The sequence below is a fragment of the Dromaius novaehollandiae genome, chromosome 7 (assembly GCF_036370855.1).
Source record: "Dromaius novaehollandiae isolate bDroNov1 chromosome 7, bDroNov1.hap1, whole genome shotgun sequence".
Classification (NCBI taxonomy): domain Eukaryota; kingdom Metazoa; phylum Chordata; class Aves; order Casuariiformes; family Dromaiidae; genus Dromaius; species Dromaius novaehollandiae.
In genome coordinates, this window is record NC_088104.1 from 39,102,476 (window position 1) to 39,121,711 (window position 19,236).

The window sequence follows — 19,236 nt, forward strand, 5'->3', positions numbered from 1 at the left end:
TCTGAATGTCGTTTCTGGCCAACTCTAATTACGGCGAATAGGAAGGTGACTAATGGGAGCAGCTCACCCACCCACCACTGGAAAGCGGCAGCCATTTACTGCCGTGTACCCGAGTGAACAAACTGGGACAGGAACTGAAGAGAGCTCCGTGTGACTTCAAAAATGTCTTGGTCTGAGATTTTGCTGGGGTATTCTTTTTAAACACTTTACGAGTACAAAACTGCCATGGTATCTCTAGTGACCATATATCATCGGAGCATCAGTTTCACATTGCAAGAACAGAAAACAGCGTTTCAGCAAAACATGGAAGTATTTTCTAGCAACTAGACAGAACCTGGCAGCGCTTCATTTTTCAGTCCATTTGTAGTTTTTATTTCAGGACAGATGCAAGACAGTGTATTTCTGAATAACTGAAACAATCTTTTGCGAGAGGTTTTGTTGTAATGAAAGGTGGGTTTAAGTAGCATGGGAAGCCTTTGAGCATGCTCTGTATATAACAATGCATCTTTCATACACATATTTCTGTATGGCTGTTTTTCACTGTATATGATTAATAGATTTGAATCCTAATTCTACTTTCCCAAACGACCTGTCCCACATCCAGCAAGCTACTTCCAGCTACTGCTCCCTGTTCTGGTCCAGGGACAGCTTTCTGCAGCACTTAAACGTTTCACCGAACTTTATCCTACACAAATGCTTCTTTTGTATGATGAATACGATTTTGGGATTTATTCATGGACTTAAAGCCGCATGAACCTGCTTTTAATGTGAGTTCGTGTATTTGCCTACAGTTCTCAGTGCTTTTAATCCACACACTAGCCTCCAGGAAAATGAAATTCATAGAGTATGGAAAGGGTTACATTAAATGGAAGATGGAAAGATCCAGTTGGATCCAACTGGCAGGTATCAAAAGTTCTATTCATCCTAATAATGAATCAAACTTGGGATCATGTAATGGTAACTACCTAGTAGCATAAAGAATTATAGTCAGAAAAAGGTTGGCTAAACCAGACAACAAAATGAGCAGTTACCCCCTTCTTCACATACATCCCTGTTTATCCAGCAAATATCCCAGTCTTGCTTTCTAGCACAGCAGAATCTCAGCTAAATATTGCCCTAGGCTACAGTTTTATTGAAAAGAAAAGGGGCAATTATTAAAAAATGATTGTACCTTCATTGCCCCACTAGAATACCTGCCTGGACGCAGCGTGCTCCAGGCTCTCCTGGGAGGGAGCGAGGGAAGGCCAGCGCTACAGCTGCTTCTGCGTTCAGCCTCTGCGGAGTTATGGGACGCTAAAGCTTCCGCATCTTCTTCCTGAAAGATTTCTCACTCCCATACCTGATTTCTGTGCTTTTGCCAAGCAGACTGCAACTGTTAGAGTGACTGGTTCCAAGTCCACGGTCCAACGTGCATAGGATCTGAAATTCTGACAAACTAAGAAGTGGAGAAAAAATAATTTTATCTTTGGCAAACACCCATTTTTTGTTATAAATTCGATGTAGCAAAAGTGAATTTTAAAGTATTGTAAACAAAATGTTTTACAGGACCGGAAGCTTATGGGTGGAAGAAGGTATTTAATTCAAACACTTCAACCGTCTAGAGCAGTCCTGGGCACTGAGCGTTTCCCGTTCTGTGCGTTGGACAAAAGCACCCAGAGCATCGCTGTTGCCAGACCGAAGCCGGCCTTCTCGTGGGCGAGCCGAGCCGTTCGCAGCGGCGCTGCCTCGCTGCCGGGGCCGTGCGCGCGGGCTGACCTCCGCCGCGAGCTGGCCTTCGCCCGGGCGCCCTGCAGTCCTGGCGCTCGCTGCCATCTTCTCCACAGATGTCCGCAGCCGGCCCGGTGACCGCCCCCTCCCAGGACCCGCACGCAAACGTTTGCGGTGCACCTCCACCCGAGGCACCTGAAACCAGAGACTGAAGCAACTTTGGCCACTGCCATGGAGGAGCCATCGATGCCTTGTGATCGGAGGGAGTGGAATAATTGCTGCATTTGATAAAACCCGTACAGAAGGCTGGTCTTTCTTAAGTCTAAAATAAGAAATAACAACACGGGAAAAAATAATGGAAGTTAATGTGGAAATTGCAAGCGAATGGATGAAGCTGATGTGCAGGATCGTTACAGAGCTACAGGCCAGCGGGCCACGTGAGGGGGTGGGTGTAGCACCAGCTTGGAGCCTCTTCGTAAGATCAGCATAATTACGTTATATTATTGCACGCAGGCCAAGGCAGAAAAGGGCTTAGAAGATGTTCAGTCTAAATAAGAGAGTATTTTGAAGGGTAGACGAGTAGTCATAAAATAAAATATGATATAATGAATTAGTTTGCTATTATAAGAGAAAGGAAAATATTATTAATTTGTGAAGCAGACAGTCATCTTTGCTACAGAATTAAAAGTGAGAGAGCTCTTATAAATGCTACCCACACGATATAACACCTCACCAAAGCTCAGCTACGAAACCAGCCTATTCTGCTGATCACTGCTGTTCTAGCCAGCTTTCCTGCATGTAAAACATTAAGTCAGCCGGTTATGAAGCTCTTGAATGTTTCCAGAGTGTCACTTACCAGAAGGATTTGATAACTTACAGAGAAATGAACTGTTTTGCTTTCTGATCTTGATTAAGCGTTGCTAACCTACCACATTTTATAAGAGTTTCAGATGCAGCGTTCTTTTTTTTTCTTTGTTCTTGTTTTATTTTCCCCAATATTTCTATGATTTTGTCCAGCTTATCGCACCTAAGTTTTTAATCCGTATGGCAGAAGTAAATTGGAGCAGGTGTTGTGTTTCCGTAACATAGCCTACAGCCGTTTTTACCGCAGGCAAAGAGGAGGCCTGTTTTCGTCACCTATTTGGTGTGTGCATTCTGGCTCAAATGAAGGGAAGCTGCCAGTGGCAGGAACTGGGGACTGTCAAGCAGGTAAGAAGACAGATTCTTAAAAAACACAAAAAGAGAAGGAGTCTTATCAGCGTTGTTGCAGAGCTTCAGACATCTGCGCTTTCCCCCACGACCTGCGCGAGGAGAGGCCTCTGCAGCGCGGCTAAGGGCCGGCCGAGAGCAACTTCCAGTGATGGTTTTCGCAGGGAAGAAGGAGGCTGAGGTATTTCATGCAGTTTCTGGTGATGCAGGGGCGCAGCGCGGAGTACCCGCACGTCGGTATGTACCGTTCCCTCACGCTTGCCCAGGAGACTTACTGGCCGGCACTGAAGTGAGCAGCCCTTTTGCTGGCCCAGGAAGCCACCAACGCCCAAGGAGGGGCTCTAAGGCAGGGCTGGGACCTGCCCAAGGTGTAGCAACGTACCAATAGCCCATTTCACCTACAGCGGGATTCACTTATTACCTGCACAAGCCCTAGGAAGAGCAAAGCGTCATGCCACTTGTTCCAGCTTCCGCCAAGAGCTGCTGCGTCACGAGGCAGCGCGGTGCCCGCAAACCCCACCCCCGGCACAGCGTGGCCCAACCAGCTGTTACCCAGCGGCTCAAGCTCTCCCGGTTTTACCACATATTCCATTATAGGAAGTGTTGTCGTTAAAGTCCCGCCTATCGGAATCACAGGATTAGGTGAAAAATTCCATTTTCCTTAAAAATAATCTTGCTCCATTTTGGAAAAACATACACCCCAGAAGCAATCCAACAGCAAAAGCAGTATACCTCAAAAAGCATCTCTTTAGTCAACATCCAGACTGCCTGGTTGCCTGAAACATGCCTTCTCAGGACTCTGGCACGGTTTTCCTTCCCTCTGGCAGGATAACTCTGTGCAACTGCAGTTGCATAGACTTAGTGTCACTGATATAAAAGATCACTTTAATTGCTGCCCTATGTGTAAAGTGTTCCTAATGAAAATAAACAGCCATCAGTTATCTGACATGACATTATTTGCCATTTTGAACAGTGAGTATTTCATTACTGAACTGGCTTTATTATAGCTAATAATAAGATTTACTTTCTTATCAATTTTATTGGTGAATAAAGAAGTACTACATAGCATTTGTTTGCAAGGAAATTGCATGCATATAAATATTGTACTAGAACAGAATTAATCCGGGTTCTTTAATCCTGATTTTGACTGCAATCTTACATATTTACTTTCAATTCGTAATACATTTATATTGAAAAATGCCTCCGTCTTACCACTTCTGCTGCAAGAAGCTTCCCTGTTGCTGCTCCCGTGAACAAAAGCAACTTGAAAAGTTTGGGACTTCATTTGTATCGTGTGGATCTTTGAACAGAAAAGAAGCGGTGTTGTCTGGGCACGCCCCACGCCAGGGCCGAGAGTGAAGCAGATCACACTGAACATATTAAAGTGTTAACTGCCAGAAGAGAATTAAAGAGAAAAACTGTCAGTGAAGAAACTGAGAACTCCTTTTTTCAACTGTAACTTCATAACCGCTAAGAAACGTTCATTCAGGTATAAAACCATGAGTGTGGTTAAGATAGCTGACTATGGAACTACAAAGAAATCTCCATTTTAAAAGTAAAAGAAGGAAAGACAGTCAAATACCGACTAGCTAATAATCTCTTACTTCAGGGCAGGATCCACCAGCTCGCATCAGTAGGAATTATTATTGATTCCAATGAAGTTTTGTCACCTACCCAAGCTTTGTCACTCTGGCAAATGCCAAATTTTTTTAAACTGATTTCAGGGAAGATTTTTATAACCGCCTCCCTCCCTCCCCCATTACAGCTGCTGAGATCTTCTACCAGGAATTGTTAATTTGTTCAAACAAACCATATAGCTCCTCACCATTCCTCTTTGATATGCAGCGTACAAGTCCCCTTAACAAAGGCTATTCTTTAATCAGCCACAAAAAACATTTGCACAAAGTGACAAGAAAGCCATGTAAATGCTGCTTATCTGTGTGTAGCAGGAGAGGAATAATTATTCCCAGGTGATGCTCAGGCCCCTGCAGGAGCAGCAGAGTGTGGTGCCGGGTATTTGTGATTCCTTCCTCTTTCTGTGCAGCTTGGAAACTTCTCAAGTTCACCTCTCCCTCTCCCCTAGCCATGGGCTTGCACGCCGGATTTACATTACAGTCCCAGGGTAACGTCGAGGCCCCACAGTCTAGGTGTGATAGGAACTAGCTCAAAATACATATTTATTTGTTCAAGCAAGCATGCAGTTTACAAATGTCAAGCATAAATTGTTTCTGGTAATGCATAAAGCTATCTGCTACACGCCAGCCTTCCCTGGTTTGGATTTCATGACAGGACTCTTGGTACATCATCTGATTCCTGTTGATGTGCCGTCTTCTAGAGGCAGAGCTCTTGTGGTTCAGACCATTCCCACTGCAGGGAAGACGGGTATGTTTGGGATTTTTTCAGGGCTTGCTCCCCCACAATAGCTTTGGTCCAGCAAAAGGAAGCAGCATCTGCATCCCCTCCAACTCTCACCTCACCCCCTCACACACAGGCTCAGGCTTTCTGGAGCTGCAAGGCCTAAAGTCGGTGCGTGGACCAGAAATTGTATCAAACTGGCCAGGAGTTACCTGGCCAGTGGAAATGTTGGTTACTGAAGAACAAGAAATTAGTCCTGGGTGAATCTTGAGCAAAGGTCAGATTGGTAGTAAGGATAGAAGGAGGTCAACAAAAGCGTGCTATTGCATAGCCTAGTGTTTCTTGATTTTTTTTAATTCGATAAAGATCAGCAGAAAACAGGATGACCAAATTTTCCCTGCAGACCTCAGGGCCTGACTGAGTAATAAGCTCAAATTCACAGATTTCACAAGAGTGGGGAGTCTGACTATTTCACAGGACTATCTCTAAAGCTGAAATGATGGACCACTTACTGCCCGCTCACAGGGCAGCCGGATGGGAGGCTCTTGTCCAATGGTTTTCTGTACCAGCCACGACTGATAACTGAAAATGGCAAGGAGAAAAGTTGATCAGATAAAAGAGCTGATGAAAATGAAAGTAAAGTCTGTGTTTGTGTTTGTGTGTGTGTGTGTGTGTGTGTGTGCAGACAAGTGTGCCTGTGAATGCCCACTCAGATGCAGCCAGAACCTCACTGTCCCTCTCTTTCTCAAACAGGCTGACGTATCTCCTGGCTGGGTCAAAGGCACCTGAAAAGAGACTCTTCCTGCACCTCGCCAAGCAGCATGGTCTCATTATTTGGCTGTCCAGGTAAGATATTTGGTTATGTTTTTAAACTCCCTGTTCTAATGAGCATAGCTCTGAGACCAATTCCTTTAGCCTCTGCTTTTCACATTCGTCCCAGAAAGAGAGTCATGATTTCCTCTTTACTTCACGTTCTAGGAAGTACACTGACCTACAGTGTGCATCTTTCATATATTAGTACTGCTGTGATTTGCAGAAAGTCATATCCAACTTGCATTTGTCCATTTTTTGGTGGGAGGATCGTGGTAAGATGCTCTCCCAGCATCGGGAAAAGCACAGAGCTCAAGGTCCTCGAGGGCATCACAGGGCATCAGGGGAGTGGAAATTTCCTGAGGTCTGGGCTCTGCTCTCTTCAGAGGTAGCTCCTATATGTACCCATGGAGATAGGCATAGATATCTCTGCAGGCACTTAGGCTGCGCTCATCCCTGTAGTGTCAGCTATAAATTTTATGAGTATCACTGTCAATAAAATCTGAACTGAAATCTCACTTTGGTCTTCATTGCAACATCAGCTGATTTGAGTGCACCTATTACCCTGCTAGAAAACTCAAAAGGGGAGCCCAGCTTAGAGCAGTAATAATGTGTACTTATGTAATATTTATCTCAGGGAATACTGGAACAGCTGTAAGGAAAGCCACAGAAAATTCAGCACTACAGCAATATAGACAAGGGGGGGAAAGGTTGGGTGGAAAGCTACTGACAACAAAGAGGTTCCAAACAGCCAGAGATTTGGGGCAAAGGCATTTCCAATAGGATAATTAATAAACAACTTGTCAGGAATTATTTAAGTGCAAAAGGAGCAAACACAAAATACTGCTATTGCCACACATGAGATGGTCATTTCTGCTTTGACCTCCCATAATTGCACTATTCAGGTGATTTAGCAGCCTTCAGTCTGTTTCGGAGAAAATGCTCCACTGACCCCACTTGCTAGGAGAGACTGCAATAAGTTAGAAATGCAAAGATCATTACAGGCCGCACACCTCAAGGAAATGCTGGCGTACTGAGCGTGGTTAGTCCGGGCGGATGCAGAGGGCCCAGCCAGCCTCAGCTGACCCGCCAGACATGAAGGCAAACTGGAACACACACAAGTTCTACCATGACACAGATTCACGGCCAGCTGTGGCCATAGGTCATGAGATTGTAGACACAGGTCCAAAGCATCGCTTCACCAAGCAGGGACAGACTTTGAAAATCACGTACCTGCGCTGCTTGTAGATTGCTTAAGAAAAGGAAGCTCTCAGACTTAGTGTATGGGAATCGTCAAGGAAGAGAAAAATAAGGAAAAATTGATTCATGATTTGGAATTACATATGAGATTCAGCATATCTGAGCTACTATGTGCTGTGGTGGAAAAAAATTGCCCCAGATAATTATTCGTACTTTGCCAAGGTAAATTTGTCAGCAGACATTACAGCTCACCAGGTGGATGTGTGGGCCAAATCCCTTTTTGCCAGTCTTGGAACACGTTTCCCACAGCAAGCTGCACTTGAATAAGCAGGGATTCAGTCATTTTGCAGTGAAGGGGGGTATGTGATCTTTGATCATTTTTTATCCCCAAAACACCAGGTTAGTGGAAAATTAGGGGGAAAATCCCAGACTGGTGTCAGAATAAAAAAGCCACTGCAGAAAAAGGATATATCATCAGATGCTACTTTTACTTCATGCAGTACTACTGTAGGTCAACACTGAGAAAGCAGAGTTAGCACCTGCAAACAGTTTAGCTGGCGACAAAAGGAGAATGTGAATGTTTGTACAGCCGGAGCTGGTGCCAGATGAGCAGGCGGAGAGGGGGAAAGCGAACCAAAAGAGCCATGAGATTGGGTGTCCCCTGCAGGAGCATGGTGGAGGGGACCGGCGGGGGGGTTGGGATCTGGGGCCATGAAGATGCAATCACAGCTGTGAAACAGTGATAGGTGCTGCCAAGTGTTTTGGTTGCAAGCTGAAATTTTGATAGTGAAGAGCCAAAACAGTAGATAGTCGCTGAGAAAGTTCACGTTGTTTTAAGCTCCAGGAGCTTTGTGTGTCAGCTACCGTTTAGCGAGTGAGAGTGTCAAAGAGGTGCAAAGAAAACAGGATTTGAAACTAGGACTGGCTTTTTGTATAAACATGTACGGGAGATGCAGCCAAAATCTTTACAATTACCCTCTGCAAGTAAGTAATTTTGCTGGAAGTGAAAAGGCAACTGGTAGCATCTCTGAACCACATCGCGGCAGCTCTAACTAGACAAGTGGAGACTCGGCTGGTTTTAATGGTGGCCTCTGAGGAGGAGAGCTGCGCAAGTAGCTGTTGGCAGGAGCACACTGGCTCCCGCAGAAGGGCAAAAAGCAGGGTCAGAGAGTAAAGGTTCATCTTGTCATCACTGCTTTCTAACATGTAGCCACTTCCTGTTTCTTCTGAGAATGGTGAATAAGAAATGAACTTGAATTTGGGCAAAGCGTCAAGGTTTTTATTGAATGGTACATAACTAATAAACAAGATTGTACACTGTCAGTATTTTCATGGAAAATAGACTCAGTTAAACACAGCAACAGACTTGTGCCTTTTGGATAGATGCTAATTTAGCATTTGTAAAACGCAAGGCCCCAGCAGAGCTGGGACATGCTCCAAGCAACGGCCCAACAGGGCTCTGCTGGGCAACCTTTCCCTCCAGCAGCGCTGTCAGCACTGGCTCGGATGTCACCGGCTAACTCCAGCGCAGCACTGCTGGGACTCGATGCCAGTGAATGGAGCTGAGACCAGGCTTTTAGAGCCGCGGTGTCATCGGTGCCAGCCTACGGTGATGCTTCTGAGGAGACGCAGAGCACTAATGCAAGAAGTGGAGCCAATAAATAGCAATGCCCGGGAGCGCGCCGACATTGTACCTTAGTGTGCTCTTGCGCCTCTGTCCCCCACGCCTATAGGGTTAGCCTCGCAATGGCACCCGAGCCTCTGTCTCAGTAGTGTTTGGATTTCAGCATTGATCAGCAGACAAGGTATAATTTGACAAAAATATGTTCAACTGCAACAGCAATAGGTCTTAATGCTATACATATATATATATCTATATATATATAGACTACATATTGGTACAATACAACTCAAAGAATCAATGGCCTAGTGTAGCCATTTTTATGTGACAGGGTTAATCTTGAAATATTAATGCATAAACTATTTATTCTCCTCCAAACCATAGAAGTTACAAAAACATTCTCTCTCCTTCCCATACACCTTTGTATAAGAAAATTAATTTTATTTCTTTAGCTTAAGTCAATTAGCAGACTCTCCACCCCAGCTAGGAAATGGGCTCTCTCTCTCTCTCTCTCCTTGTTTCAATTAACGGTGATGTGGAATGGAATCACTTTTTTCTCTGTCTTTTCAGAAGGCATTTTCACATAAACTCCGGTAGTGAGCCTTCGTCTTCTCTGTATCTATAAAATATGGCAAGAAAGTAAAATAAGCAAGAGATCACAGCATAACAAGTGACTGGCACATTTTAGAGAAAAGTGCTGCGTGTCCTGTGCCTTTACTGAGTAGGAGGTATTCTAGTCACCTTTCCCTATCCCTGGAGCCTGTTGGAGGGAGGATCAGGAATGACGGGGCCATTTGGGACAGGCTAGAGAGTCCTGCCATTGAGTTAACGCTTTCAAGGTGCTCTTGCTGCGGAGTTCAGCGCTGGTTCAAAACCAGGAGTGTTCACAGCTGCCAGTTTCATTTGGCTCCTGGGCACAAGGATGGGCTGAAAACATGGGGCAAGGGTAGTGTTTGGTTCTAAGCTTCGGCATCAGGGTTATTCCTAGCAGACTGTGCGCACTCCAGGCCCCCACTGAAAGGGGCAATCCAGGCTTACATGTTGTAAGCCCCACTCTGTGTGCAGCCCTTTCTAGCAGTGGGAAGAGAGGTCAAAATGCTGGAATTTACAGTTCTCCCTCATCACAAGTGGAGGACTCTGTAAGCTCACTTGGCACAGAGGTGAGTGGTGAGGCACGGAAAAATCAAATCCTGGGTTGTTGTGTGAATCAGTCATGTGAAATCAGAGTACGTGTGGGGACTGCTGCCTTTGGTCTCAGCAGCTCTGACTGAGGAGTCCCGCCTGTTCTCGCCACCCAAACCTAAGCCAAGGGGCAGTCCAGCTGGTGTAAGCTGACTGCTTTCTGGTGCTGTGGCAGCACAAATGAGACAGGCGCAAGTTTAAATGGTAGGTCGCTTTGCTTTATCGTAGCAGCACTGCATTACACCACTACAAAACAGCCAGAGCATCCAAGCGGGTTTGGTCCCAACAGCCCTCCCTGTTCTTATTTCTTTCTCCTTGCCATAGGGAGGGGTGTACACGAAGGGGAATGAATGGGATGGGGCTGATTCAATGGGACTTACCGCTTTGCCCACGACAATGGCTGAGATGATGATACTATAAAGAAAGAATCCTGAGGCAGTTGCTCCTAATACCCAGAGATATATGGCAGTGTCTGGACAAGGTTCTGGATCTAAAACATATCACAGAAATCATATCATACATTAGTCTCGTAAGAAAGCCCCTACATCCCATGAGCCAGTCTCTATGCTGTTCTTCTCTAGAATATGCTCTCTTAGGATACTTCCAGGACTGAGCTCTGAGTCCCTGACCACTCAGCCTCCAGGGAAAATGGGCTTTATCTTTAGGAGAACATACAGCTTACTCTTTGCTACTTCTGCACTTACATATGTAACTGCCTGCACATACATAGGCAGTATGTGGTATTGCTTACTCTGTCAAGCATCCATACAACTATAAATGCATCCCAAGCCTGTAAATATACCTGCTTAAGGTGACTGCAGGGAGATCCTAAAGGAATAAGAGCTAGACATGATTCTCAACGCTTGAATCAACGTTCAACCTCACTTTTTACGGACAGGACTTTGAACATCTTTGAAGCGTAATAACAGCTCCCTTAATCTGGGCATAGCACAGTAGGGTAAAGCAGCTTGGCTTACCAATGACATAGAGATGCGTCCCATTTCCTGTGTTCATAAAATAAGGTGGAGGGTACATCCGCTCCATCTTGCAGATGTAAAGACCGGTGTCATTAGCTTGCAGGCCTGTGAGAGTGAGGGTCACGTTGTTTCGGCTAGGGCTAACGTGGCACTGAATGACCTCCTCCACGCTGAACATTTTAAACTCCGTGGTGTAGGTTGAAGCACAAATCTCAGTGAACTGGTCACCCGTCTGTTTAAGCAGAGTCACTCGAATTTCCTTTGCGTTCCCAATGTGCTTGTATTTGCAGACCAAGCTGGCAACTCCTTGTCTGTTGGCCAGCACCATCGCTGGCTGGGTCACTTCCATCACTGTAGGGAAGTACAGAGCATGATGGCAAATGAGCTGTCAAGGAATGATCTGCAGTCACATGTAAACTTTTACTTGAAATCTATGCAATAAGAAAGAAGTCCTACCACCTCCCATCATCCATGGGTCATTCCTAGAAAGGCTGCTGAATTCTTCCAAAAAAACCTCCCAAGACCTCAGTTCACATCGGGACTGCAATAATATACTGAAAAATGCTGAAGAAGTTCTTTACAGTGAACAATATTATAAATCTCAGAAGTCATTTTTTGCTTAAATATTAGGGAGCTTGACCCACTGACTGGAGCAATGGCCTGCATGCTTCAGTGCAGGATTTAAAAAGAACCTTTTTAACATATATATAAGAAAGCAAAAAAAATAGACTTCAGATGTAAGGCTGAAATTGGAATTTTAAAATTAGAAATTTAAACCGCAGTTTCTACCTGGTAGAAATGAACACGTTCACATGCAGAAATAAACAGTTTGACATCCTGTATGGGACATGGAACAGGAGCACCACGGTACCAGTAAAACCGAATGGAAAACCTGTTTGCATATTTTTGTTCCTGATCTTTTTGCTCCTCATTTTTAACTAGCATTTGCCAGACAAGTACTAAGAAATTCTAAGCCACAGTATAGCAACACAGCAGAGCCTGATAAACATGCTGCAGAAATATCATTACAAATCTTAAGGGAACACTCGTGTACCATGTATATCACTGGCTGCTCTTCACAACTGCTATACTCTATACCACTATACCATGGGAAGGCAGTGACTTTTGCTTTAATAAACCATGAAGATTCAATATTATTTGTTCACTTCCATTTGATAGCAGTGCATATTTAGGCAGGATTTATCTTTAGTTCTGCAGTGCAAGAATTTGGGAGGGAGGGGAACAGAATCTCTCCATCCGCTCAAACCTCTATCTCCACATTATCAGCTTCTAACAACTTCACTCACAAGGCCTGATGTGACAAAATCTTTTCTCCTTCTTGAGCTTCTCTGAATCCTGCCCAGCATCTCTAGAGATGCTGCTGCTCTAAAGTCTCTGTCTGGCTTTCCAGATCCCCCGCAGTGCCCCAAGACTCTGTTCCCAGACTGTGCCATGGAGAGGTCCCATGTCACCTCCGTCTCCCTGCTGTACCCAGTCCCCGTCCTGCAAAGAGGTGAAACAGAAAATGCAGACACCCCCGGCTACCTTGCCTCCTTCATCTACCCACCTTCGGCAATGGCAGTGGCTGTGCAGAGAAAGCCCACGGTGACCAATACTGAGAGCATTCCTGCGCTGGGACAGACGCTGGAAGGGTTGAAGGTGGCTGATGCCTTCAGACTTCAAGCCAAACTGGAACTCTCAGAAGGACTGGAAAAAGGCGACACCTTTCAGGATACTGAATCTTCGAAATGTTTGAACCCACACAGAATCAGTGTGTATATATATAGCATCCCAGATGCTGTACCTGAAAGTAATATGAAGCTTTGTTTTGGTTTTACGAGAAAGGAAGTAGTGGGTTTGATTAGTACGTGCATTGTTAACCTCAAACAGCATGAACAAAAACAACTATTCAGCAGATGGAAAATATATATTCAATCTGAAACTGCCATCGATTCTGCTTTAAGAATTGGGGGAGGAAAGGTAATCATCCAATAGAGCAGTTCAGGCCCTCTGGTGCTGCCAGCTTTCACAGTCACAGCATTTTATATGTTAGCAATCATCAGGTATTTCCTACTAGGACAATGCATAGACAGCTGTATTTCTGCCTAATACGACGCAATGAATCAGTGCAAATTAGCCTTTTTATGGAGGACTTCCCTCCGCCCCCAATTTCTTTGCTTGTTCTAATGTTAGTGCTTTTGATGTTTTGAAACTGCTGTCCCCTTCAAAAAAACTTACTACAATTGCAATGGCCTCATCTTCTCTGATGAGCAATGTAACCTGCATCATAACCCAGCTTCTTTAGGTTTTCCTGTTTCCAAAAAAAAAAGAAGATCTATCTAGGTTTATAGCTAATGACTTACACATCTGTACAGTACTTTCCCTACCTACAGACTTTTCTAAGTGTCTTGAGCTCAACAGATGAAAAACATTGCAGGAGCTTTGGTTATTGCTTTCTCTGCTTAGAGCACCTTCCTCATTTCAAATCTCAGTGAAACAGTTTTCACCCATTGGCCCCTTAAAAATCATGTAAGGTCTGAAAATTGGCTTGATGTTTTAAGTGATGGGATGTCACATCCAAGAATCACTGGCGAAAGAATTTTATAAATAGGAAGTTACACTGAAGGACATCATTTATTTTTTTCCCCTTTTGAGAAGTTCCTTTAGAAGGTGCACCATCATTTATGCAGATAGGTCTAGTAGATTAAAAAGACCTACTTTTGAACTGTGACCTAGCAAAACTAATAACATTAGTTCTTAAATGGTAGCCTGCCCAGTCCAAAGATACAGGATAAATATTCGATTTTGAAATCACATAAATACATAATTATATAAATAAATTTACTGCTTCCTTATTTAGATGATGCAACAATTTTCTGTAATGACAGATTCAAAGCCAGCATTCAAAACAGAACTGGAGATAAATAAAAACAGGCTTTGGGAAAACAAAAGCTGCATTCAAATAGCAAGTCAGGCCCATATTGTATTACTGGTTAGAGAAGCTTAAATCAATTTTAAAATAAAATTTAATATTAAATAAATGCTATTGCAACATCACATAACAGAGTATCACTGAGATTTATGGCATGAAATTACTAGCATATGCTTGACATTCTTGTATCTAGAATAGTAACCACATTATTTGTCCTGTATATATTTTTGGCTTGGGTTTTGTATGCAGTTAAACAAATGATGCATTCAAGCCTCATCAACCATAAAGTCATCTCTTGATAATTGATTGAGACTGCATAGTGATGGTGCAATTAACCATTAAGCATTTGCAAAGGATTGCCATGTAAAACCCAGTGCTCGCTGCCCCAGATACCCACAGTGTCTTACACCGTTAGAATGGGAGGTACCACCGAACGGAGACTGCTCTGGCAAACGCCGTGTGTCCCGTGTTACCACGCTGCTTCCTGGCGGGGTCACGCTCAGGATTCCCTCTCAGATCTACCACTCCTCCTTTTTAACCTCGTTTCTCCATAAAAAGCCTCATGTTATGATGACTGTGCTTCTACATAAAGCCCAGTGTGGGGCTGCGGGTTCTCCCGAAGTTGTCTCTCTCCTGATAGCTTGGGCAGCCTGAGCGAGCCCAAAGCGTCCCCCCTCCAAAGGATACAGATTGCCTTCCCATGGCACCCTCTCTCCTTGCTAATCAGACTTTGGACCTTGTGTTAGAAATACCAGATTGCTGATATAGTAGGATAGGGATCTTGTTCCAGCAAAGATGACCGCTCCCACCCTTCCCGGCTCCGTCATGGCATGCAACAGCCAAGGGTACTGGTGACTGAATGAGTTCCCCACCCAAATGAGATCCACACCACGGCCTGGGAGGGCTTTGCTCTCTGCTGTGCCGCTCTGCTAACTGTCCTTCAGCAGATGAAGACTCTGGTCTCCTGCTTGGTCCACTTTCCCAATGTGCCGCAGACATGCTTTGCCAGCTACAGCCACAGGACCTATCCTGCGTAGTTACTGCTTCTTACCTGTGTAGTCCAGACTCTTCCTGCCCTAACTTCCCCGTCTTGCGAACTTGCCTTCTTCCCCCGCTTCCCCCATGACTGGAACCCTGACACAGGGCCTCGGGCCAAGGCGAGGGAGTGGGTGGTGGAAGAGCCCTTCCTCTGACTTTGAGATTCAGAAGGTCTTTCACAGCCTATTCCTCAGGCTGTCTCCAACAGCCTGGGTTTTGCACTTGCCACGTCCAAACGCTCAGTGTAAGGTGGATCTTTTTTTAAAGCACACACTCTGCCTTCACATGTCGTAGTACTCTCCTCTTTGTTCTTAGGGGTTATGTAAATCCCCAGGTCGCAGGAAACCTTTCTGCTCCACATGTGCTGCCATAGCTAGCAGTATCAGAGCAGTGGAGGGGACTGAGGGCCTCGCAGGGCTGAGCTTCGGTGTCTCAAACTAGAGAATGAGCTTAGGAGCTGTCCTGGTTTCACGGCCTCTGTGAACTTAGCACGGAGGGACATGCAATTTATGCTGAACACTGGACCACAGTACTGTGATTAGTCATCGTGCTAGTAAGTTAAATAACTAGGTTTCTCGTGTAGGTTTCTTTGTCGTTTTGGGTTAGTCTCTCACATTTTAGTGATTTTGAATTGCTTTTCTTCATTGAATGCTTGTTAGGGCAAACCCTCCTGCTGACACCCTCTCAGAATTCCCTTTGCAAAATGTTGTTATTATTCACAAATTTAATTTCACACTTTAAAGAAAAATTGCCTCACCCTGACCATGTTTTTTTCTTCTGTGACAGGAACTTTAAAAAAATTGCTTGGTGAATTGCTTAAGATGTAATGGGGAGAAGAGAAGTTTAACATTTGCATAAGTATCTGGTTTCAGGATATTTTCTTAAACTCAGAATGTGAGATCATGTCTTATTATGTTAAACAGTTCACGTTTTTACCATGTTAGTTTGCCACAAACCTATTGGGGTTTTGAAATGCCTTGTCATTTGAAAAAAAAATCCAGACCTCTAAGTGGTATGGCTGAAGAAAAAATCTTTTCTACAAAACAATAGGTAAAGAGAAAAGGAAATAACACAGTGGCTGGAAAAAGTATTGTTTCATTACCATTAAAGGACTAAAACCTGATCAGTGTAAGCAGAACGCTAGATATGACCAAGTTTGGCGGATCAGTCCTGGTTCCTGAAGGAACCACAATTCACATCACAAAACCACCGATTATTAAGTCTTTGAGAAATGCGGCCTTTCTGTCAGCCTCTCGCCTGGATCTACAGGTGCTGCTTTCTAGTCCTAAGCCCGTGCCCTCAGTCTAGCCTCAGCGGAGAAGACGAGTGGAGGCGGAGGCAGCCTCTGACTAACAGGAATTCTCCTTTCGGCGCTTCCCCGGGGGTCACGGGGTTGTTCTGCTGGGGCACTTCGGAGAAGTGCGGACCGGCAGATTGTCCAGAAGGATCTGAGGTGCAGGCAGATGTGTGAGAGGGTTGTTTTTCCCTTTATGCCACTCTTGCTGGTCCTTTTTGGAGTCCAGGCTTCATTACCCCTGCTGATATTGAAGCCACAGTCCTGTAAAGTTAATTATATCTGACAGTCTTTCCTGAAATTCAGGGCATTCAAGTTGTCTCACCCAGAGGGAAGCTTGCCTCCCAGTTTCCCAGGCTGGCAGTTCCCCGCCAGCACTGAAGGTCTGCATTGTGTCCCTTCTCTCGCTGGCTTGCTACGTGTTATTTGCAGTAGTGCCCACATGCCCCGGTAGGAACCAGGACCCCAGTCTGTTTGAAGTGTGAATGCATTGCCCCTGCCCATGCTCCAAGCAACTTACAGTTAACATATAGGATCTGGGACCATAGGGAAAGAGAGAGAAACAGAAGTCTGTAGAGCTGATAAAGCGGGCTAAATAGGGCTGGTTACTAAGTCCCTGGTTATTAATTTAAGTCCCTAAAAAAATTATTACTGGCGTTTAAAACCACAAGATTAAAGCAGGTCTCCTGGAAAACCTAGAATTAAACCTTGATATTTAACGTTTATCAAGCAAAGGACTGAGAAGTTTACATATAGGAAGGAGTGCTCCAACTCTGTGGACACACACGGAATCCAAATATTTGAAAGACGGGAGACCTGACAAAGCGAGGCATGTTCCCAGGCTCCCAGTGGGAGTTCGGCTCCCATCCAGGGGACGGCACGGACCGTTTCAAGCACTTCTCTGAAATGCTGACAAATGAGTAATGAAGATCAGCTTTGTTCTCCGGAGTCTGGAGGCCCTTTCTGAAGAGTGAAGAAGAGGTGACAGGTAGGATGGGATGGGCTGGCAAACGAAGTGGAGGAAGGAAACTTAGTAATATAACAGAAGAGGAGGAGCCAGCAGAGAGGCACAGGGAGAACGACAAGGTGTTCAAAGTGAGAGCTCACAGCAACATTTTGAGTGTAGAGCAGTGAGCCAAGGTTTGTCAAGGCCAGGGAAGAGAGTGCTTCAGCAATCAAAAGGTGAATTGGGATCACGGGCAAGAGGTTTTAAATGTATTTTGTCACATTCAGCCGCATCCACAGTCAGTCCGACTCGCCTGTACAGTGCAACACGAGTATCCTTCTCTTCCCAGGGGCACACCGACTTTGGGAACAGAAGATGCAAAGCCTGGAGAGTCTAAGGGAAACACCTTCATCATCCAAACCTCAGAGGGCTTTTGATGAGATGCAATTAAGGAAATGAGAATGTCGAGAGGGAAGAGGATGTTTTAGGGAGAAGTCTGAGTGGCTGAATTAGTGACGGGCTGTATGTAGCTTTTCAGCGCTTTCAAATGTGAATGTTAGCTACCAGTGAAGCATATTCCCAGACATAACCTGCCCAGAAACCACTTACGGACAAGAGCTTATTTTGACAGATTCCAGGTCGTGCACCACCGGCCTGCCCTTCAATGCTGCTCTTTAAAATCTGCGTGCCAGAGCAAGGGGGTCTGGAAACACGGCACTGAGGGGTGGGAGCCACCTTCCCGGTGCTGCAGCATCGTCCCTTGCTGTGACCCCGCCTCACTTTCCTGCCTCCCACACCCTCTCCTTGCCTCTTCCATTGCAGTTTTATCCACAACAACTGTGGCATGAATAGTGGCTTTATTACAGGTTGTTGTGTTGTTGCCTATCAGAGAGTCTGTCCCTGGGAATTACGTCTAAGATCTGTAGGGGTTGTGTCTTGGTGTATGGAAGTGATATGCTTGATCTGGTTGCCTTTGGTCCATGGACCACCACGTGTTACCAGAAGTTTACGGTGATGTGTGCAAGGCTTGCAAGTTTGTGTTTTAACATGTGATAAATCATAGGCTGAAGGCCCTGGATGACAGAGATAAGGAATTTCTGGCAGAGGGTTGTGTCATAAATCCCAGGCTTTGCAAGAACCCCCTTGTTTTTACAGTGTAGCAGCTGCACAAAACCCCCCTCACCCTGCAACCCAGACCCCTCTGCAGGTGGGGTGCTGCAGCGAAGCACTGGCTTTGTGGCTGGATCATGTGAGTCAGCAAAGCAAAAGCAGCTCCTGTTCCTTCCAGAAAATTATCAGCTGCAGGATTTGTTGCTCAGCCCACTCTTCACCGCAGAATCTGATCTCGCGTACAAAGCCTCACCCTTGCAGCAGCTCCAGCTTTGTCTTCCCTGGTTTGCAAAGCACTCGAAACAACATCTCTGGGACTTGGCAATCCCCCTTTCCCAAAGTCCGCACCAGGGCTGAGTGTGAAACCGAAAAATCGAGGTGTCAGAGAGGCCACACTTGCAAGGGGAGGCTGAGTCTTTCGTTAGCCAAACTGAGAGTTTGAAAAAGCTGACGAGCTTCTGCCTCTCGCAGAAGCTCTTTCTCACTCTCCCTGCGTGACTGCTCCCCACAGGCTTTTGTCTCCCCCCTGTTCTTAGACAACGGCATCTGCAAGGCCTGCGTGTCAGCGTCGCGGACTCGCCCTCCCGGTCATTACGCTGAGCGCTGGCTAACCCCTGCTGTAAAGTCCCTGATGGCAGTGAGCATCCAGCCAGTGCTCCCCTTCCCAGCTCCAGCTGCCCCCCACCAGCGTCGCCCGCAAACCCAGCTAGGAAATCCCGCATTTCAAAATTCAGATCCGGCTCCCCAAAGGCTTCTTAATGTTTGGGCCACAGGGCTAGTGGGTACCAGAAAGTATCGTCGTGGGCAGCTTGGCTGGTAGCTGTGCTGGGGAGGAAGGGGAGAAGCGAAGGCGTT

At 45.4% G+C, this 19,236-nt stretch overlaps 1 protein-coding gene and 1 long non-coding RNA gene across 2 annotated transcripts; both read right to left on the reverse strand.

Annotated features, from left to right (window-relative positions):
• Positions 1–1,443: 1,443 nt before the first annotated feature.
• Positions 1,444–4,260, reverse strand: LOC135328972 (uncharacterized). The gene is made up of 2 exons (XR_010390102.1): positions 4,129–4,260; positions 1,444–2,029 (listed from the first exon to the last, which is right to left on the reverse strand). It is a non-coding gene; the product is annotated as an uncharacterized LOC135328972 (long non-coding RNA).
• Positions 4,261–9,241: 4,981 nt separating this feature from the next.
• On the reverse strand, positions 9,242–12,847 carry CTLA4 (cytotoxic T-lymphocyte associated protein 4). Its single transcript, XM_026094228.2, has 4 exons — positions 12,629–12,847; positions 11,062–11,412; positions 10,465–10,574; positions 9,242–9,521 (listed from the first exon to the last, which is right to left on the reverse strand). Exons 1-4 carry the CDS (start codon positions 12,684–12,686, stop codon positions 9,423–9,425), a joined length of 618 nt encoding a protein of 205 aa, XP_025950013.1. The 5' UTR covers positions 12,687–12,847; the 3' UTR covers positions 9,242–9,422.
• Positions 12,848–19,236: the final 6,389 nt, after the last annotated feature.

Excerpts from the sequence above, each read along its gene's own strand:
- CTLA4 (XM_026094228.2), bottom strand. The coding sequence starts at position 12,686 with ATGCTCTCAGTATTGGTCACCGTGGGCTTTCTCTGCACAGCCACTGCC. Across the intron at positions 10,575-11,061 it reads GACGCATCTCTATGTCATTG|ATCCAGAACCTTGTCCAGAC; the intron begins GTAAGCCAAGCT and ends GATATGTTTTAG. Across the intron at positions 9,522-10,464 it reads CCATTGTCGTGGGCAAAGCG|ATACAGAGAAGACGAAGGCT; the intron begins GTAAGTCCCATT and ends CATATTTTATAG.